This window comes from Benincasa hispida, chromosome 7, assembly GCF_009727055.1.
Source record: "Benincasa hispida cultivar B227 chromosome 7, ASM972705v1, whole genome shotgun sequence".
NCBI classification, from domain to species: Eukaryota; Viridiplantae; Streptophyta; class Magnoliopsida; order Cucurbitales; family Cucurbitaceae; genus Benincasa; species Benincasa hispida.
Window position 1 is genome coordinate 36285082 of NC_052355.1, and position 23063 is coordinate 36308144.

General features: G+C 36.4%; 1 protein-coding gene across 2 annotated transcripts; it reads right to left on the reverse strand.

Moving 5' to 3' along the window:
* LOC120081596 (type I inositol polyphosphate 5-phosphatase 12) lies at nt 1–7814 on the reverse strand. Of its 2 annotated transcripts, XM_039036622.1 has the most exons (11): nt 6675–7814; nt 5529–5781; nt 3937–4744; nt 3284–3408; nt 3049–3133; nt 2437–2602; nt 2294–2334; nt 1940–2207; nt 1617–1740; nt 1178–1538; nt 1–593 (listed from the first exon to the last, which is right to left on the reverse strand). In XM_039036622.1, exons 1-11 carry the CDS (start codon nt 7468–7470, stop codon nt 324–326), a joined length of 3297 nt encoding a protein of 1098 aa, XP_038892550.1. In that variant the 5' UTR covers nt 7471–7814; the 3' UTR covers nt 1–323. The 2 variants fall into 2 exon arrangements, with proteins under 2 accessions (XP_038892550.1, XP_038892549.1); XM_039036621.1 differs by having other exon boundaries at nt 2294–2602.
* Nucleotides 7815–23063: the final 15249 nt, after the last annotated feature.

Here is a 23063-nt window from a genome sequence, read left to right on the forward strand (position 1 = left end):
TTGAAGAAAATGATCTACAAATTACATGATCTTTTAACTGGAAAGAATCTGATATGATCAAAGTATAAGCTGAGCATAGTGGCACCTGTACTAAGATGGCTAAAACAGTTGCCAGGCTATTTACATAAAAATGCATACTTACTGGTTAACTAAAATTGCAAAAGATTCCTCACAATTTTGATTTCCTAAGAAATGTAGAAAATATGCAATTACCTAACTCGTAGTATCATGGTTCTTTCGTTCCAGATTTTCAAAGACTGTTTTTGAGCATAGGAAGGCTATGGACCAAATGAGAAAAAATTGCCAAAGAATCAAAGAATCTTTTAAGCTTTCTTAGTACTGTTGGATTTAGAGTCAACGCGAACTGTCTTGTTTGAGAAGCAATGGCGAACACGGACTTGGTGACTGAATGATCGAGTCGAGCAACTTCCTTGTACAGTGACAGTTAACATAACTTCCTTGTCTCGTGTGTCTTCGCACCACCAGTTTTGTGGGATGCCATCAACAAACTCTTCAAGGGTGTGGGATTCTTCATGGTGTACCGATATCTCTACAGATTGCTCAGGTTTAATTATTCCTGCAGCTGGTGTTACCTGCACAATTAGAAATAACACACGAGTAAGAGAAATATCAAAGGGAAGAAAGGCTCCTTGTGATATGCACAACCATTTACTCTAACTGCACGTCATATTTCAGAAGGGAACCCACAAAACTATCTAAGAAAAAATCCTTGGCAGGATCCTAATGCATTGGAGCTGGCTGCTTTAAATGTAAAGGAAACCAACCCAACCATATCTATAATTTGTATCATTAATATCCAGCTACGTGGGGTTTAAGCCTCCTAAAACTTAGTTGCATGCTTGACATAGAAACAATAAAACTTATGATCATAAATCATGCAATACTCAGCTGGAAATCGGATAAAGAAATAGTGTGTTTATCAGGCATGATTATAAAATCCTCCACAAAATTCAGCAAGTTTTCCTTTAATCCTCTAGATAGGGAGAAGATTGATCCTAAACAAATTTTGATTTAACGAGGGAAGAACAGTCCGAAACCAAATTTCTAATAAGCTGTTACCTTACGTCTTTATTCTTTCTCTAAACAGATATATGGTACCTAGGCCATTAATAATTTGCAAGCATTTACATTTAACCTGAAGGAAATAAGACAATACCTCAAGCCACCGAGGAAAGCCAAAGGCGCCTCTTGGATGATAATCACGCGTTTCACCTTCATCCTTGATTGAGGATTGACCTTCGCAGATTATACTAAAAGTAGCCTCATCTTTCACGCACTTATTGGTTATGTAGAAAACAGATGACTCCTGGTTTTGTAGAATTATAGTGTTGGTGCTGACAATGGTTTCCGGAATGTATAATAATTCTTCGAAAATAGATTTCACTTTCTCATTAGTTTTAATAATGTCCCCGAACTCTTTTCTCCTCACTGACCTATCAGCATGGGAAATCTGAATGTTGAATTTACATCTAACAGGTTTGTGATCACTGTCAGTCACTTCCATGCAGGCCTCGTACCTGGAGTGCATAAAAGTCTCAGAACCAAAAAAGAAAGTTATAGGAAACAAAAGAAAACTACTCAAAAAGCACACTCACAATAAAACAGATGATACTACAGGGCATTCTAAACTACTTTCTGATGCTGGAGTGAACCTATTGTCGCGATATATTACTCTGTCACACCAGGCAGGAATACGTTTCTTCTCGCCAGCATCATATCCTGGAACAGGTATGTGAAGAATTTTAACAAGTTTAACCACAGACAACAATGTGAACCTCTTGAGGGAATTATAGATCAGATTGATATATATGAATGAAACTGGCTGATTTTGTTCAAACCATGGAGACTTTCCCAATCCTATACTTAAATCCAAACCACTAATAGTTGGACAGATCTGTTTCTTTTCTTAGCCGTATACCTGCTAAGCCGGGCCGATGCCTTTCAAACTTGTATGTAGGAGGGAATCTAATGAGTGCCTCACGCATGCCTTGGAAAACTTTCCCATTTTTCATCTCAGCCCTAAGCTGATCCTTTTCTCTAAGCCAGTCAAAGCATCTCTGGGAAACAAAGTCTCGTGCTTCATCGTATGATATGCCAAAGAGCCGGTAATTGAAATCACCCAGAAACACAACCATGTCTGCATCAGATAACTCAGGTTTTGGTTCTTCAGGATTGACGGCAGCAACCTAAATACCAGAAAGAGATAAATATAGTGGATGGTAAAAAAGGCAAGGACGTAAAAAATGCTGCTGTATTAATCATCAAGACATACATTTGTAGCCCGAAGCGTATGAACAGAAGTTGAGACACCAGCTGCAATAGAGAGGGCCAACGGCAAGCCAGAAGAGTAAAGCAGCCAAAATAAATATGTGGAGAAGGCAAGAGAGCAAGACAAAAACAGGTATGGCACCATACCAGCTGCATTATTTAGAAGGCTAGATGAGCGGTTGAAGACCATGTTTCGATAGATGTGGTCAAAATCAGCATTTCGACGATTTACTGCTTCCAAGTGTGCAGCCAAGTGACAGTTCACAAAGCATATTATCCTATCATAGACTCTGATTCTCAAACCTACACCTCCCTGTTGGATCAGTTTTAGCCAAGTCATATACTGGAAATTAGTGAGCACGAGACTAAAAGAAGCTGTTCAATAATTTAAATATCTCATCTAACCAAAGCATTGCCATCTCAAAGGGAAAATGGAATGTCGCAAAATAAAATGATGCACCTAAAATATTCCAATACATCATCATTGTCATAGGACATCTCAAACAACAAGCTCTCTAACAATAACCCTGATGAGTAAAGTTATCAATACATGTCAACTTGATACATTTTCAAGGCTGCTTAATTATACTTCTTTTGAAGTTGAAGCATTCCACAAACATTCAGTTTCAGGGAACCTTCAAAGATGTCTTACAGTCGGATTTGATGGGCTTCAGGGCACTAAAAGCAGATTATTCAAGATATTATGATTAAGTAATTTTTATACATGAAAACTAACAAAAGTCTGAAAGATTAACAAACCTTATTACCGATCGCACGACCAAAACCACAGGGAACTGCTCCCGCATCAACATCTCCAACATGTGTTCTAAGATTTTTCTTCACCCTGACAGAAAATATCAGCATATGCAATTAGAAATGGTCCATACAAATAGAGTTAACAGAAAATTCCACTAAGCAGTACGATAAAACAGTTAACTTATTCTAGATGTTATAAAAGAATAATTACATCTAATGTTCAAATTACAGTGCTAACCAAAGAGAAATAAGCAAGCCAGCCAATTGCCTGGAACCCATGCGTTCAAAAGTTGTCCCTTCATCCAAGGCTTTTCCAATGGTATCAATCCACCATTGTCCTACCGCACTGCCTTCAAGTCCTACCTGCAGTTGAAATAATATTGTTAGGCAATAACCTTTTTTTTTCTTTTGCTTTTTCTTGCAAAGGGGGTAAAATTTGAATGACTGAAAATGTATGCATATGCAACTTAATAATGTAGTGTGTGTTTTTGCATGTTAGTTCCTCGACCGGTGAGAAACAAACATAGCTACAATGATATAGATTGTTTACAGCTAAGAAACAAAGAGAAAAGTGAGCAATACATACAAGTCATTAGACTAAAGTGAACTTCCTATTAGGATTTTGCATTTAGCAAGTTCCATCATAAAGAATTTGATTTCAAAATTTGGGTATTGCATCATCACAAGCTATACCAAAAATATCTCGAAGATTGAGCTTTCAGAAGCAAACAAATTGAGTTCATGAGTTAGTTAAAAGAAAACAGTTCTAACTTCTTCCTTTTAATGAAATTTCTGGTACGTAAATCCTGATCTTAAAAACATTGATGGTTAGAGACAAGCTTAACAATAATCAGACACCAATACACCATCAAAGAGTGCAGACGATCTTACAGTTTCTTTTGCAGCAGACATGGCAAGAAAACCTGCACCCATCTCTACTTCCTGCAATCCAACAACAACAATGCCAACATCCGAGACAGCAGAACCCAACCATGTCATCAGTGCTTCATGAGAGGCTCTTCCTTGTCCCACATTCCATGTGCCAACCAGCATTTTGACATTTTGTTTTCTTGTGTATGACCCCTCTCTGGCAGCCAGTTCTGTCCGTATTATGTTATCAATAGGTCCTGGAGAAGTCATGTTCCAGCCACGAATCCCACCATGGCTAGCCAAGCTATAAACATATCCTGCACCCACAGCCATTTTTAGCACAGGGCTACTGTGAGCAACCCATCCTGCAACTAGGTTCCCCTCAAGATCCACTATTTGGATAACTCCACTCACATAACCCACATACATCCGCGTCCCAAAGGCACAGAAGCACTGAACAGCATAAGGGTGGTGGTTAAAATCTTGCAACCGGTTACCATTTCCATCCCACTGCACTAACATGCCATTTGTACATCCACTCCAAATCATGCCATCCTTGGCCAGTATTAATGTCTCTACTCTCTTGATATCTTCTGTAAATGCCCCAGCTCCCTTTGCAACCCGACGAACAGCATCTGCAGCTCCCATTATGGCATTGCGAGACCTCTGGAGAAAGCCTTGTGGTTTTTCTTTTTTGGATGTGGAAACAAATTTTACTTTCATCTCATCTTCCACTGTTTGATCTTGAGGGGTTGTTAGCAAATCAACTCGAGTCTCAGTCTGACCATCTACACTAAAAACTTTAACAAGCTCCCTTGTTCGAGCATCCCTGTAGCATAAAAAAATTAGAATGAAGTTCATTTCTTTCTCCTCCCACACAATATGTAAGATCCCAAATGAAAGAAATGTGATAATAGGTCAGTTTGATTCATGATGCTTGGTTCACTTCTAAAATGCTCTATGAAGACTAATTTTGCAGCAATTATGAAACAATAAGAAAATTGTACTTCCCTAACAGGAGAAAGAAAGCCGTTGGACAAATACTTAGCATGTTCCTCTCTGTTCTTTTTTTTGGTGGTGGTGGTGGTGATAAAATGAGTTCTAAAAGTTACTTTAAATTTTATCACCTTTGAATGTCTAATGTATTCATTTTGGACTCTCTAAAATATGCTAAAAGATCCAGTCATACCTAAAATATTGAGCCATACCCAATGACAATTTCAGAGAAGCCACGGTGAGGTGAACATTTCCAGACGTATAATAGTTTAGAGGGCTTTTTCTTTCTTTCTTATGTGCAAACAGAATTCGAAGCTCTGACATTTGAATGGAGGATATAATGTCTTAACCAATTGAAGTATGTTTAAGTTGACAGCTTAGAGGGTTAGTTGAGTTGTGGTATATTGAAAAATGATGAAATATATCATTCACCTCACCCTGGTAAAATGATCACATTAAAGGTCGATGGTATGAATTATAACAACCATATTAATTCAAGAGTAAAAAAGTTATTTCCCCCAAATCTCTATTGATTATTTAAGATAATATTCACAAAAGTTTTAGGATTTGATATAACAATTGAACTATACAGAACTATATCTGAAGTGAACACCTACCACAGTGAGAAGGATAGGGCCCCAGCACACCAAACTTTGGCTTTAACATTATCAGATAACAAGCACTTTACGTCTTGAGAAGATATACTACAGACACCATTAACTGTTACTTGGCTCCTCAGGTCAATATATGACCTCTCTACAAGTAAAGCAGCCATATGCCTTTCCCCTGACGAAAGACATAGAGACTTTTCAATTGCTTCCCATGGCCAGACCTTAATAATACCACCCTCAGCACCTGACCACAGATCACCTGCGAAATCAAAATAAATACAGTATGTCAAAATCAGTAGGGGAGAAGTTGCTTGTAACTTGTAATACCTTTAAATCACATTGTTTGGTTCATACATGAATGTACTTCAATGAAAAGAGAAAAAGGATGGCGAGTGTTTTTTCTTGGATAAGAGGGTGGTGAGTGTTTTTTAAAGTTCGAGGCGCAATAAAGCACATCAGTCTTTTGGGGCTTAAGGCGCACTATATATAATATATACTACATTAAGAAGATAAAATATAGTTGAAGTGGAAATATGGGGAAAAAAATAAATTAAAATTTAAAAAAATGCATTTAGGCTAAATAAATTTTTTTTTATTAGTTAATAATAAAGGAAAACCCCTAATTATGACTATTTTTTTAAAATATTGAGCGTGCCTCAAAGCCAGGGCTTTCAGCCTTGGGACTTCACAAAAGGCGTGCGTTTGAGGCCTGCCTTATTCTGTGAGCCTCACCTTAAAGACTTGCACCTTGAGCCTAGGCGCACATAGGCATGCACCTGGAAGGGATTTTTATAACACACCATGGTGGTATTATGAATCTAAGATCTTCAAACCCAGTCTTCTCCACAGTAAAACTCACATTGAAGAAATCCCAGATGGGGTGTTGGCCCATTTAATTTCTCTTATTCCTGAACTCATCCCATCACTAAAATTGCCTGGTTTTTCTTAATCACGAAATTTCTAGGGCAAAGAAAATCGTACCACGGTAACATAGAAAAGAAATGAACAGTAATTTCCTAGGATGAAAAATTGCAAAACATATAGAATCAACAGTGAACTATTCAATAGTTAGTTTAGTTCAGACTTAGAACCCTCTCCTTTACCAATTCTATCATGCCTCTTTTGACTTTTCTTGGGAGAAAAACCGCTTACCATAAGCAGTTATGGTCATAGCAAGAACAGGACCACGATGGGCTTGCCATGAAAGCCCTTCCTTGAAAGGCATGTCATCCAAAGACTGATCCATCTTCCATGATCTGATCTTCCCATCCTTATGGCCACTCCAAACCAATCTGTTCCCATTGTCAACAATCAAACACATGGTGGGGGAGGTGTTGGTAGATTCATAAAAAGGGGCAGCGTCTTCATCGCCCCTTCTCACCCTCCCACCCAGTCCACTGCCAGCTTCATAAGCATTCTCAAAATTCCAGAACCGAACCCCACATTCCTGCCCTGCCCATAACTGCGTCTCTGTACACACAATATTCCTCAAGAATTTCCCTACCTGTGTCTCCCTCAATGGATGCGGCCTCAGCTCTAAGCACGTCGGCCGGCCAGGATGAACGGCGGCGCGAATCGGAACCTTGAAAACCCCAGTGGAGCCACCGCTGCCGACGAACTCCGCCAATGCCTGCGATTGGCGTGAATCATCGAAGCCTCCACCGCCGTCCATACAGAGATTCTGGTCCAATCTCTGGGAGGGAAATTCCTCACCTCCAATGGCCGACGTGGTTGAATAGGGAAGGAATTCATCATCAGAAGAATCGTAGTAAGCATCCATAACTTTGGGAATCTGGTCCTCATCCAAACTATGCTTGCGAATCTGGTGACGCTTCTGATCGGAAGCAGCTCGGAGCTGCTGGCTGTAAGAATGGGATTTCCGAGGAGGAGGGACGGAGCTCAACCCCGCCAACGCCTCCCGTTCATCGTCTTCAATCCGATCGTCCATGAAAGGGGTGGAAAGAAAGGTGGATTAGAGGAGAAATGGGGAAATGGGTATGAGTGAAAATGCGAAGAATGAAAGATTCTTGTTGATTGAGAATGGGAAATGGGACAAGGGGGGAAACGGGAGATGATCCGAAAGAGAAGGAAGAGAGAGAGAGAGAAGAACTGTTGAAATAGAACCATGGAAAATGGAAGAGGAAATTGAACGATTCTGCAGAAAAGGAAACAGGAAGAGCGGGAAGCAAGGCGAAGCATTACAGAATTCTTTGGACATTATTGCTTTGCTTTCACCAACTCACCGGAACCACCTCCATTCTTGTCATCACCTTCATCCATTTTCTTACAGTAATTTAATTATTTAAATTAATAAATAAATATCTTATATTTTTTAAACAAATTAAAATCTATATTATTTCTATTATATTCACGTAATGACATTTTGTTACTTTTTAGAAATATTGATTTGTCCAGTGACATTTTGTTATCTTTTTAATGATATAATAGGAATATTGATTTGTCCACTCATATCGATGTTCAATTCATGAAAAATTAAAAGAAAAAAAAAAACTCATGAAAATAAAAGAAATGTCACATGTCAACAAAAATTAGTCTTTCATGTTTTTTTTTTTTTTAAATCTTATTTTAGTTCCTAAACTTTGAATCTTATTTTATTTTGGTTTGTTAACTTTCAAAAACGCCAATTCTAGTCCCGAAACTTTTAAAAAGTGTTTGCTTTGGTTCTTGCTATTAATATTCTATTAATTATTCAACATAAATGTTAAATGATTTGTATTTTTTGATGACTAAGATTGTCAATAAGTTAGTCATGACTCATGCTAAAAAAATTTAAGGTTTCAATTTTGAATTAGGTGGTATAGAGATTTTCTATAGGGTCAAAACTCATTTTGTGTCCAAGATTTTGGTCGTTCACTATTTTGGTACGTTGGTTGCTAATATTTTATTTCAACTTTCATCTTGCTCAACTCATGTTAGATGCAATTTCATCTTTAAACGTATTTTATCTTTAAAATGTTCACATAATCTTAACAGTAATGACTAAAATAAACTTTTTCTTAAGTTTAAGAACTAAAAAGATGTTTTTTAAAGTTTAAAAACTAAAATAAAACAGGGTTCAAAGTTCAACGATGAAAATAGGATTTAAATATTTTTTTTATTAAAATTTTGATTTAGCTATTTTTTTTCTTTTTCTTTTTTTTTTGGTTAAAAAAACTGCCTAAACGGTCTTGATAGCAATAATCTAGTCTTAAAATTCTATAGGATAACCATTTACTTTAAAAATGGTAACAATTTTTATTAGATAATAACTTAGTATATAGTTTATAAACATATTTGTTACTTGATTAAATCATTAGTCTACATACGTAAGAATTCTCACTAAGGGGGCATCTGACCCCCAAATTGAGTTGGGTTGGGTGGATAAAAGAAAGCTACATATTTTTTGGTTCACCAATAATTAAAGAGTTTTATTACCTTGTTATTCACGTTAACTCACATTTCTCATTTTGTTATTCACATCAACTCCCCCAATTACTCATTTCTTATAATAATTAAACTCTACGTTTCAAATGCCTCCTAAATGTTTAACAATAGTTTTCATCACCAAAACTGAATTGTAATAAATATTAAAATATATAGACTAGATTATTAAAAAAGAATAGAAATATATAGACTAAATTATTACAAACTAAAATTTAAGGACTAAATTATCTCTTACCTAAAAATTTAGTTATGTAGTGCGTTCTTTTTTTTTTCCTAACATTATTCAGACTTAGTATTCAAATTGTTGGTTAATTATTATTTTGGTATATGAAGTAATCTTATCATTCCTTTTAATTTCTAAATTTTTTTGTTTTTCTTTTTATTTCAACAATAAATTGCGAGGTTATAATACCTTAATTAGTTAAGTTATATTTGAGTTAGTTTTTCAACTGATTTTTTTTTATATAATTTTCATAATGTATATTTTAATTTGAATAAATAGTCTTTTTTTAGTATAATAAATCATCTTTACTTTTATTTTTCTTTTAACAATATGATATGATAACTTTGATCTCAAGTTTATTTATTAACAAGTTAACATATGCCAATCTAAAAAAATGTTAATTTGAACATGTATTCAAATCAAAATTGTTAGAGCAAGAGTATTAAGTAAATAAATATTTTGTAGCTAAACAATACACCGAGAATCAAAATAATTAATTTAAGCCTCATAACAGTATGTACTATTTTCATTTCGAAAATTCAAAATTTTATCCCGATTTTTATTATTCTAAGAATGATCATTTTGATAAAGTTCAGAGACTTGTATCGACATGTATCTAAAAATAAATCATGTAGTTTGGAAGTTATATAAAATGGTTCTTGATTTGCCTTTTTTCTATCTTTTTTTGATAAATTTGTACTTGATTTGCCTTTTTTCTGTCTTTTTTTGATAAATTTGTATGCTACAAATTCGAACAGCTAATCTAAAGGTTGATAATATAAGTTTTATGTCAGTTGAATTCAAGAGTATAAGTTATACTCTCGTAGAAGTTGAAATCAATTTTTTAGTATAATTGAGGATGAGGGGATCCAAACCACACACCTCTTTGTCACTAATACATGTTGGGTTATACTCATTTTAATATTTGCACAAACCAAATTGAACTCTATTACTTTATCAACTTAGAGCAAAGACAATGAAAAACTAAAGAGATGCACATGTTTATGAGGTCAATTATATACATCATATACGACATGAATATAGTTCAACTGACATAAAACTTGTATTATTGACCTTATATATATGTATGATGTACATTCGCTTTAGTCAGATAGTCTCTTAAAAAGGAATACTTTAAAATTTATAGGAAAATTCTTCCAACAAACTCTCCAATGTATAGAATTTAGTATTCTACACCAAAAGAATCCAAAATTACTTTGTTCGTTTTTCAGTCAACCTCTTGATTACACATTTTTACAAGGAGGGATAAAAAAAATATACATATAATAACCTTTTAATCTAATAATTTAGAGAATTTTGAGGGAAAAATTTTTAAATCTAACATTTAATATCATTTTTTAATTTACGATAAGCCAGGACGAGACCTCCTTGAAGGAACTCTTATACAAGAATACCTATGAGCGGAAGCCGATATTTCCAATTTATTGTGACAGAATTTTCACATATACATTCACACATACAAATATGCATTCAACAACTAAATTACTGAGCATGTTTTCAGATAAATAACACAGAAAACGAGGACTTACCAGTTGAAGACTTTCTTCAGAACAAAACTCGTTCTCACGCGAACAGACTCCTTCGTTCACTCTGAAAAGTAAGCTAACTTCAGCACCACTCCAGTCATCTATCACGAACGGCTTCACATGAACAGCAGGAAATGGGGACGACACCACCACTTGGAGCCCTTAGTATTCTCGGAGTGAGAATCCAAAATGTAGGCTTTGTTCGAATTTGGTAGAGGTGAGGAGAAAAGGCAATCGTGTACAACGATCAAGCAAGTAGGGGAAGGCAACGGCTATCATATAGTCAAGATGCTTAATCGTTTAGGCGAGGCACACGATCGTGTAGGAAAAACTAGGCGATCGTCTATATGATCGTTTAGTGAAGCTCAAGCGCCAAGCGATCACTTAGGAAAAGGTGGGCGATCGTTTAGAAAAGCGCGCGCGCGTGAACGATCGTTTAGTAAACTAATGCACTATTGTATAAGCTCTGAATTACTAAGTGATTTAATGCTAAACCTCGTGAACAATTTTTGCGTGTCTTTTTTGATCTCTTTGCAAAATGAAAAATAAATTTCATTTTATTCTTCAGTTACGAAAACCGAATTGAACTCCCACTAATGCGTGGTTATGGAGAAAACTTCGGGCAATTATCCCATAACTGTCCAATTAATAAAATAATACACATTATATTCATAACCTATAGTTTGATATCATATATTCAACCACAATGTTTTCTCCTCTATTTGATATAAATCATATTTTATCCAATTTCCTCTAAATTAATGTATCTCATACATTTAGTCAAGAACGCGGGGATATAGCAAGTAAGCAGCAGGGGCGATTTAAGCAATGACGAAGGCTTGGGACCTTGAATGGTGACTACAACTCAATTTTGGCTTTTCCCTCCACATGTGAACTAAGCCCAGGGATGATCGAGGATTGAGGTCTGGAATTGTGACTGGGAGCACGATATCGATGACCGTCTGCGGCATTTCCGTGTGCTCAGACGTGATTGATACGCTTTCCTCTTCATCCACTGAGTGCTCGGGGGATAGAAAGCGGGTTGTCATCAAGCGTGACGAATTAATGTATCTCATTACATTTAGTCAATCATATCATATATAATTAACCAGTTCAATTATATCATATATAATCGAACTCCCTCTTGTCAATTTTGAACATTTCAAACTGACCCCAAAACTAATTCCCAACTTGAATCCAAGCTATCAAGGGGACCTTATGGACCTATGGCTCAAAGCTCAATGGTACGTAAATAGCTGACTAAACTCTTTAGCCACGAGATCCACCATCCGTTAACTGTCAGGCATTCCACTAAAGACCGATGGCTGAACTCTCCTTGCCATATATATATATATATATTTATGTGTCCATCGAATATAACCAATTATGAGTACGATAACCCTTTACAGATGCTCGTAAGTACAACTGGACCAATTTATCGTTTTGCTCCTGTAGTTACATCTTACTCCTTAAGCACCACTAATCCCTCTAATGAACAATACAACATAGTCCTACTATATGTGAACACCTCTCGGGCCAAGAGAAGGTGTGTGGCATCACATCGTTCAAGTCCCGGGATCAGTCCTTAAGGGAGCAATCTATCTACTTACCCCTGCTTCGAGGAAGGAGTAAATTCCATCTTGTGTAGATGAGTTCCCAACTCCTAAATCAGACGAATCCCCAAAGTGATAGGTTTGAGTCGGGGAACTGGCCACTCGCATCCATGCAAATCAAAGGACAGCCTTCAATGGCAGAAGTTCCTAACTCACTTAGGATTGAGGTCATGTTATATATAGTCATCCTAGTGAAGTGTGGTCTCTGTCATGAATGACATTATATAACGAGACATTAACACTTCGTGGTCAGGTCTTAGACAAACTCTTTGTATAAGACGCCCCCGCTCGCATGTCTCCACATGAATGATCAGGACCAGACCATTCGTGACAAATCACAATACTTGTAACCATTCCACAAAGCGGGCCGCATCTGTAGCGTTATCAGGATAAGGTTTCTCTCCTATATCCATATACTACAGACCATTTTGGTTATCACTTAAGACATGATCCACTTGTATGTTACCACATACATGCTTAAGTTACATAATGACAACCAGAGATTTTAGTTTATTGGTTTGTGGTAACACAAATAAAACATCAAATATGCAAAGTCAAGAAGTGAAATAAATATCATATATTATACATCACAAGTGTTCATATAAACTATATTTACAAACTACAGGACACAAAATTTTAGGGCATCATCCCCAACACTCCTTCCTTCCATCAATGATTAAAATATATGTTAGTTGATACACTCATATATGTACTAATATATCTGTGACTCATTATCCACATCAATATATGATTTAGTAGATATCCATGATATCTTATATCAATATCCATAAAATATAATGTATATCATCAATTAGTCACTAATATAAGAATATATACGCCAAAGTGAGATTAACTCAACGATAATTGACATGACTTTCCTCTCTAGAGATTGAAGGTTTGATCCCTCGTTCCGTAGTTGTTGTACTAAAAAATATAAATATATATTCTACTAATAAGATTTATAACTTATTTAGAGAATGAAATTACTTAATAAATTGGTCATGTGAAGGTCCTTATATTATCCAAAATATGTTTTTTACTAGTTTTGGATTATTTTATGAGCTTTTACGGATAATTTTGACTATTTTGCAGAATTTGCTGTCAACGCGCCCATGTTGCCGAAAGTTAATGTTCCTGCATCAAAACCCTAATTTTCATAATTTTGTCTAGTCATCCATAGTTGTTATTCTCTCAGTCCAATGTCATTTCTCAACATCAGATTTACTTGATAAACCCTCAAAGCATCATTTTCAACCTTCTCTAAACCAATTTGAATCTATAAAAGGATGGGAAGCTTCTTCTTTCAATCATCTTCTAAATTCATCCACCCTTTGATAAGATCTCACCCTCTCAGTCAGAAAACCATCAAGAATGAAAGTTCCTTTGAAAAATATTAGTTATAGGGTCATCCCTACCCCTGAAGATGTGTGTAGAGAGAGGACTCATCCTTGAAAAAGAAGAATCCACTCTAGGGAGAGATTAGGAGAATTAGAGTCGTTTCAAGGAGTTCTTTTATTGTATTTTTCAGCATTTTTCCTTTAGTTTATCTTTGCACTTTCCATTTCATCTTTTATTGTTTTGAACATTTATCTTATAATTATGGTTTATAATCTAATAAAATTCATTTATTTGTTCTTAATCATGAGCTAAATTCTCCATGGGGTTCAATTATGTGAATACCATGGGGTTTTATGGCTCGAGCAATGCTTGTACTTCATACCTTTTTTACTCGTGTATTTCCTTTGTTGAGTTTATAAATAAAAATTATAAGTCAAATTGGCCACTTAATTTAGAAATCTAGTTAAGTCTTAATGTTGAGAATGTTAGGATATAAACTGATTTTACAAAGGAATATGGGATTAAAAGCCCAAAAATATGATTGTCACGTAGCTTTAAAAATAAGGTACACCATATGATAAAGAAATTATATGAAATTAATCTAAGATCCAACTAACCAAAAAAAAAATATAGGCATTAGATGCTTAGGCTCCTAAAGAAACTTGACACAAGACCGAATAGGAAGCTTTCTATCCATGACTAAGTCCACTGTCTAGGTATGATGCGACCACATTGCCAAAGGCATATTTCCCTTTTGGTTTGAACGTAATTGTATCCATGTTCATCACTATTCGTTTACTATTTTTTAATCAACATTCAACCTAATCACTTTTTATTCACATTTGGTTTCTTTTTTATTACATCGATTGTTTTGCCTTAAAAGAATTTAAATTGGATATAGTCTCGTGGGATTCGACACTTGAAATACTCTAAAGTTTATTACTTCTTTAACATATACTTAGACCATATTTATTCTTATAATTATTAATCATACACAATTGGTCAATCAATGCATGTTATTCCTATGCCTCTTCTTGGTATCTTGTGGGCTTGGGTCTGCCCATGGACTTTAGGCCTTACCTTGAGCAGCTCTCAACAAATATCATACATTGATATTATAATCTTTGTTTACACCTCATCATTTATAGAGTTCAAAGTATCAGAAAATAAAAACAAGATATTTAAAAATATAAAGATGAAAATTTAAATAAACCACAATTATTTGATGACCAAAATAAAAAAAAATGTAAATATATAAATAAACCGTACTTTAAATTCTATATAAAGAAAATTAAGGGCCGATTTGGAATTGCTGTTGGATGAGTCAAAAGTAATTATAAAAGTATCTTGACAACTTGACATGTTCGTGAATGATTTTGAAATAGTTAAAATCAATATTATCGTGTTAAAAATCATTTTGAAGTATCTATTCGTTTAGAATTAATGTTTGAATTTTAAACTTCTATCCACGATTCATTTACCAAACATAAACATTTATTTTTTTCAAATGTAAAATATACAAAATTACTTAATATTACATTTGATTTTTCTAAAAATATGGTTATCAAGAATTAGTTTAAAAGCTATCAAGAATAAACTTCCCATACATCTCATAAGAGATAATAGATATTCAAGAACAAAGACAAGGACCGAACGTGTGTGCAACTTTTGTTTTCTTTCCTTTTTAAAAAAAAAAAAATCCCACAATTTGCCTGTCCAAAACGCCTTTAATCTCTTTTCTACGACGTCGTTTATTCTTTTTTTTTTTTAAATAATAATAATAATTTTTTATTTTTTTTAGAGGATATTCGATTTAGCATCATTGCTCATCATTATAAAGTACGAATCCTTTACTTTTTCTATTAAAAAGAAAATTAATTTAAGAAAATCGAATAATAACACTGAATTTCACAAAAACTTGAACTTGGGCCTTGTGGATCATCTTAGAAAGTCGAGCCTCCTGGAAGTTACTTAAATTTTGTTTAAAGCGATATATCATTTTTATATTTGAGAAAAAAACACATTTTTAGTCCCTGAGTTTCTAGAAATAAGTAGAGATATATATAGGTTAAATTGGGTTGAGGATATTTTTTGGACGAATTCAAAAATTCGGGCTTATTGAATTGGCAATCCAAATGACCCAAATAAAGTTTCTAACTTAACCCTAAATTCGGGTTTGATTGGATTGGGTTGTCGGATTATAACTTATTTTTTATTTTTTATGAAAAATATGTAAATTTATATACAACACATCACTAATAACTAAAATCTCATAAAATTCAAATATTAAATATCAAATATCTATGATATTTATTGCAGACTTTAAACGAAGACAAATATTATAACAATTTTAAAAGAAAAATATTAAAAATTTACAAATTAATCAATATAATTTAATTATATATAATATATTCGGGTTAGAATGGGCCAACCCAACATTTTTTTAGCTAACCAACAACCCAATAAAAAATAGAAAAAGTTCAATCCAACCCAACCCAAGACAAAACTAACCCAACCCAATCTTTACATTTTGGGTCAGATAGTCCGGTTTGTTCAGGTTATCGGGTTATTTGAACACTCCTAGAAATAGGTGTGATTGATTCCTAAAATTTTAAATTAGTCATTTTGGTTTCCTAAGAAATAGGTTTAAGAGCGTAGTTCAACTGACATAATACTTGTACCATCGACTTCAAGGTTTGAGGTTCATTTCCCACACCCCACACTTTAATTATAATACCTTTCAAAAAAAAAAAAATTAATTAAGAGGTCCCTTGCATTATATTTATCATTTTTTTTATTGTTTTAATTTATACTTGACATTTTAAAATTACAAACATTAAAATTAAAATTATCTCTCATCTCCCACTTTCCTTTTATTCCACAAAAAAAAATGGTAAAAAGAATTGGACAATTATAGAACTTGAAAACTCAAGTACTCTGACTATGGTGAACCCAGTCAGAAATTTGTTGAAAACAAAGCCATAGTAGAATTTTTGGAGGCGAAGAGATTGGTAATTGAGGAGGGCTTGGGCTATAGGGTATGCAATGATGAAGATTTTAAAGCCATTGTCGAGAAAGGAAGTCGTCGACGAGGCCAGTGCATACACAACCACCAATGCCATCGGAGGCTTCAAGGAGGAAAAAGATGTTTTTAGAACGAAGGTGAAGGGTGGGAGATGATAGATATTTTATTTTTAAAATGTCCAAATCTAAATTAAAATAATAAAAAAATGATAAATATAATGTGAGGGACCTCTTAAACCTATTTCTCAAAACTTCGGAACCAAAATGGCTAATTTAAAACGTTAGGATCAATCACACCTATTCCTGAATGTTGAATGAGAAATTTTGGACCGATCGCAAATTGCCATGTCATTTACTAAATTAATGACGAAATTTCAAATAATTGAAATCGAGACTAATTAGAAGTTGACATTTGTCTCAAATTAAAGTTGAAGACATAAATTGGCGAAGTCCGATGATGCCACATGTTTCCTTCATAACCGTTGGATTGAATAAAATTACTTCGGTCCAATTTGATATTATTTTTTGGGCTAAAAGTCCAATTTAGCCCATAAATAGACTTAATTTGACCAAAATGTCAAATAAGGCCCAAATCCAATTAATCAGACCCATGGACCGACCAAGCCTAAACCCATGAAGTCCAGCAGAGAACTCTATAAATAGAGGAGTTCTCCTCATTTGTGAGGGTCAGCAATTCTATACTCCAGAGAGCTTATAGAGAATTCTTTACAATCTCCTTGACTCTTGAAGCTGACCACACCTAAAGACTGAAGTCCTTCGAAGATACAAGAATTCTGAAGACTGAAGTCCTTCGAAGATACAAGCATCCTGAAGACTGAAGTCCTTTGAAGATGCAAGCATTCTGAAGACAGAAGTCCTTTGAAGATGCAAGCATTCTGAAGACAGAAGTCCTTTGAAGACAGAAGTCCTTTGAAGATACAAACAATTCTACATTTAGAGAGTCCAAAGAGAATTCATCAACAAGCAGAAGACTTCCAAGACTCCTAAAGCTGCACTCTTAGAAGATAGAAGACCCTTAAAGACTGAAGTCCTTCAGAGATACAAGTATTCTTCTAAGACTTTAACTCCACGATCCTCACGCGCTTCGCATCCTCAATTCAAGCGTACATATTTATCTGAGAGAGAATCAGAGGATCAAGTACTAGAGATCGAACCACATCGCATCAAATCAACTTCAACATCAACACCAACTTAAGTTCAACTCTACGAAACAAGTTTCTCCGAAAGCCTTGTACGAACACTGATCATCCAAGAAGATCAACAAGCCCAAAGGTTGATCACCCAAAAAGATCAACAAGCCCAAAGGCCGATCTTCCAAGAAAATCAACAAGTCTAAAGACCGATCCTCCATGAAGATCATCAAGCCCAAAGGCCGATCATCCAAGAAGATCATCAAGCCTAAAGGTCGATCATCCAAGAAGATCAACAAGCCCAAAGGTCGATCACCCAAGAAGATCAACAAACCCAAAGGCCGATCACCCAAGAAGATCAATAAGCCCAAAGGCCGATCACCCAAGAAGATCAACTAGCTTAAAGTTTATAGTTTATTTTGAAAGCATCAAAATACTCATTTTGCTTTCTATTGAAATCTCGTGCGAACAAATTGGCACGCCCAGTAGGACATCTCTACCTCTCATTTCTTTTTCGTCATCCAAGTCCATAAACCTACAAATGGCACCAAAGAAAGTTATATTCAAAGCTACCGTCACGAGCGATACTTACATAAGCTCTGTCATCACAGAAAAACTAATGGAATCTACTAAAGGCGGGATTGTTATTAGAGAAAATCCATTGTTTGAAAACTATGCTTCTGCTACTGATCTATCAGAGAAAGAATCACATTTTGATGTAGTGTCTGTCATAATGACTGACGTAACGACTGAGTCGACCATGGCAGAGATGGAGATAAAGATAAATCTCCTAATGAAGGTTGTAGAGGAGCGAGATCATGAAATTGCTACTTTAAGAGATCAGATATAGGCTCGAGATACTACTGAGTCAAGTCAATCTCCAACTACAAAAGCTAATGACAAAGGAAAGACTGTCTTGCAGGAAAGTCAGTCATCACAATCCACCTCTGTGGCCTCCCTGTCAGTTCAACAGCTCCAGGATATGATCACAAACTCCATAAAAGCTTAGTACGGAGGACCGTTGCAAATTTCCTTTATGTACTCCAAGTCATACACCAAGAGAATCGACAACCTGAGAATGCCAGCTGGGTATCAACCTCCAAAGTTCCAGTAGTTCGATGGAAAGGGCAATTCAAAACAACATGTTGCACACTTCATTGGAACCTGTGAAAATGCAGAAACCAGAAGGAGATCAGCTAGTCAAGCAGTTCGTTCGTACCTTGAAAGGAAATGCTTTCGATTGGTATACTGATTTGGAGCTAAAAGTGATTGACAGTTGGGAACAGCTAGAAAGGGAGTTCCTGATCACTTTACAGTACAAGGCGTACTGTTAGCATGATGGAGCTAACGAACAGGCAAACAATGGAAGGGAGAGACAGTCATCGATTACATCAACCGATGGAAGCTTTAAGTTTGGATTGTAAAGATAGGCTCACTGAATTTTCTGCAGTGGAGATGTGCACTCAAGGCATGCACTGGGAGCTTCTCTAATCCTACAAGGGATAAAACCTCGTACGCTTAAGGAGCTGGCAACACGCGCTCATGTATATGGAGCTAAGCATCCGTCAACAGGGGAACTAAAGATTTCCTAGTCCCTGAAGGGAGAAAATACAAGAATGAAGCCAAGGGCACTGAAAAGATCGTGGATAGTGCCACAAAATAATCTTGGTCGTTCATGTGACCCCGTTGAAAATTTTCTTCTAAAGGAAAACAACACAAAATTTGAAAGAAGGCACAATGAGGGGCGGAAACATCATCCAACTCTTAAAGAAATACAAGAGAAGGTTTATCCATTCCCTGACTCTGATGTAGCAGATATGTTGAGCAACTGCTAGAAAAAGCAACTTATTCAACTGCCGGAATGTAAGCGGTCGGAACAAGCACGAAAAGTAGATGATCCTAACTACTACAAGTATCATTAAGTTGTTAGTCACCTAGATGAAAGGTGCTTCGTGCTGAAGGAACGAATTCTGAAGTTGGCTCATGAAAAGAAGATTGAGCTAGATTTGGATGAAGTAGCTCAGACAAATTACGCTATAGTAGCGCGACTTCAAGTGTTCCAACATTGTCTGTGTCCCATGCTCAAAGACAAAGTCTGATCTAGGTCGGAGCCTTTGAGCCTATAATTGTTTGATTCTAGCAAGAGGTTCAAACAACAAATTCCAAAAAGAAAAATGAGCTCGTTGAAGATGACAATGAATGGTGGATAGTTGTGACTCGTCGAAAAAGAAGACAGCCAAACTCCACCTAAAAAGAGTCACGTTCCTATCGAAGCTATAGATGAAGGAACAAGACTCATACATGGATGACACGGAAGCCTAAACCTGCTAAGAAAGAAGACAAGGACTTCCCTCAATTCCGACGGTCGGCAACTTTAACAGAATTTCTCCCAATAAGCTTTCTCAATAATCATCCAAAGAAAGTATCAGAAGTTACTGCATGTCACACTGTCGGCAAAGTGGAGGTCGAAAACAATCATATGATTGTTGAAGAAGTCAATGACTCAGAAGAAATGAAGCAAATAACTTCTGTCTCCGATCGTATCAAGCCTTCAAGTGCTCGATCTTCAATCTTTCAAAGATTGAGTATGACCACGGTAGAAGAAGAATACCAATGTCTAATGATTACTTCTGCTCGAACTTCAGCCTTCAAAGGGCTAAGTATATCCACATCAAAGAAAGATCAACCTTCAACATATTCTTTTGATCGTCTCAAGACAACAAGTGATTAACGTAAAGAAAGGATGAAAATCTTGAAGCCAACGTCATTCCATGAAGAAAACAATGAAGAAAAGATTCACAATCGTGTTCTTTCACGCATGAAGAGGAAATTTTCTGTTGACATAAGTACAAAAGGTTCCTTGATAGTGAAGCCAAAACTCATCATATTGACAAATCCTACAAATGAAGAGGATGATCAAAACTATGATGAAATAAGAGCTTCTGAAGTTTAAATGAAGAAGCTTCTCATCATAAGAGCCTAAACTGCATGATGCTCCTGGCCCGCATGAGCTTAAAATGTGAACGGCCCAAAAAAAAAAAAATCCTTGTACGAACTACATTATGACTTGATCCCTATCATTAAGAAGGGTATGTTGGCAGCTTGAAAGAAACTTCAAGTTCAGTCCAGTTAAAAAAAAAAGAAAAAAAAAACTTGAACGACGTCATGATTTGATCCTTTTCTTTAAATGTAAGAAGGAAACTTAAAGAAATTTAAGTTTAGTCTATCAGAAAAGGTACCACAACCACCTAAGTATGATACTACAAGATTGATGTTGATCATCCCCGAAAGAATGACACTCCAGATTGAAGATGTTCATCCCTATTGGAGGCAACACAATGGATTGAAGATATTCATCCCTCGTAAGGAGCCAACACAGTAAATAAAAGGCACACACTTGGAATGCGCTTCGCTTACTCTTTAAAAACAAACTTTGATGCTCTTCAATCTTCAAGTTCAGAGGCTTCATCGATGTTACTCCATCTTCAATTTTAGAGGCTTCATTGATGCTTCATCTTCATGCTCAATTCTGGAGGTTTTGCGATGCCATCTTCACACTCAAAGTCGCGAAGTCGAGCTCAATGTGAAGATTCATCGATGCTTCATCAAACTCAAATGCCGAGGATTTTTTTATACTTTGTCAAACTCAAACGCGAAGGCCCCATCGATGCTTTTCCATCTTCAAGTTCAAGGTCGGTATGTATGGCTCGACTCCATCTTCAATGGCTTGGTCTATAAAATCATGATGCAACTTCGCTTCATCTCCAAAGTCTGGCGTGGTTCGCTTCATCTCCAAACCGATGAAGCGATTTCACTTCATCTTCAAAGTTGTGGCGTGGCTTCGTTTCATCTCCAAAATGATAGCATGACTTCACTTCATCTCCAAATATTGACGCAGTTTCGCTTTATCTCCAAAGTCATGGTGCGGTTTCGTTTCCTCTCCAAAATGTTGGTGCAACTTCGCTTCATCTCCAAAGTCATGGCGTGGCTTCGTTTCATCTCCAAACTGATGGCTCGGTTTCACTTCATCTCCAAATTAATGATGCGGCTTCATTCCATCTTCAAAGTCGTGGTGTGGTTTCGTTTCCTCTCCAAAATTGGTACAACTTCACCCCTTCTCCAAAATTGGTGTAGCTTCGCTTCCTCTAAAAAAATGTGGGTGTGGTTCCACCTTATATGCGAGATCAAGTTTGGTTTGCCAAACTCTACCTCATATGCGAGGACAACTCTGGTCCATCCGACTCTACCTCATATGTGAGGACAACTCTGGTCCGTCCGGCTCTACCTTGTACGCAAGATCGACTCTAGCCAACCTGACTCCGCTCAAAAGCTTGATGGCATATTCTTCTCATCTTCAAAGTTTGATGGCATATTCGCCTCGTCTTCAATACTCAATGGCATATTTCCCTTCAAGGAGTAACATAACAAGGTAGACTTTATCGGGATTCTCCCTAGGGTGAAAGCATGGGAGAGTTGTAAGCCTTGCAGGGCCCCTCCCATGATGATCAAGATATGCGAATGGTGCTACAAGGTAGACCTTATCAGGATCCTCCCTAGGGTGAAAGCATGGGAGAGTTGTAAGCCTTGTAGGGCCTCTCTCATAACGTTTAGGATATACGAACGGTGCTACAAGGTAGACCTTATCAGGATCCTCCCTAGGATGAAAGCATGGGAGAGTTGTAAGCCTTGCAAGGCCCCTCTCATGACGATCAGGATATGCGAACGGTGCTACAAGGTAGACCTTATCAGGATCCTCCCTAGGGTGAAAGCATGGGAGAGTTGTAAACCTTGCAAAGCCCCTCCCATGACATTCAGGATATGCGAACGGTGCTACAAGGTAGACCTTATCGGGATCCTCCCTAGGATGAAAGCATGGGAGAGTTGTAAGCCTTACAGGGCCCCTCCCATTGATGATCAGGATATGCGAACGATGCTACAAAGTAGACCTTAATCGGGATCCTCCCTAGGGTGAAAGCATGGGAGAGTTGTAAGCCTTGCAGGGCCCCTCCCATGACGATCAGGATTATGCGAATGGTACTACAAGATAGACTTTATCGGGATCCTCCCTATGGTGAAAGCATGGAGAGTTATAAGCCTTGCAGGCCCCTCCATGAGGTTCAGGATATGCGAACGATGCTACAAGGTAGCATCTTATCAGGATCCTCCCTAGGGTGAAGCATGGGAGAAGTCGTAAGCCTTGC

Bases quoted from the DNA above. Each gene is read 5' to 3' on its own strand.
- LOC120081596 (XM_039036621.1), bottom strand. From the start codon at position 7,470: ATGGACGATCGGATTGAAGACGATGAACGGGAGGCGTTGGCGGGGTTG. The intron at 4,745-5,528 runs GTAGGTGTTCAC...TTTATGCTACAG, and splicing joins GCCCTATCCTTCTCACTGTG to GGATGCTCGAACAAGGGAGC. The intron at 1,741-1,939 runs GTATACGGCTAA...TACCTGTTCCAG, and splicing joins GCATCGGCCCGGCTTAGCAG to GATATGATGCTGGCGAGAAG.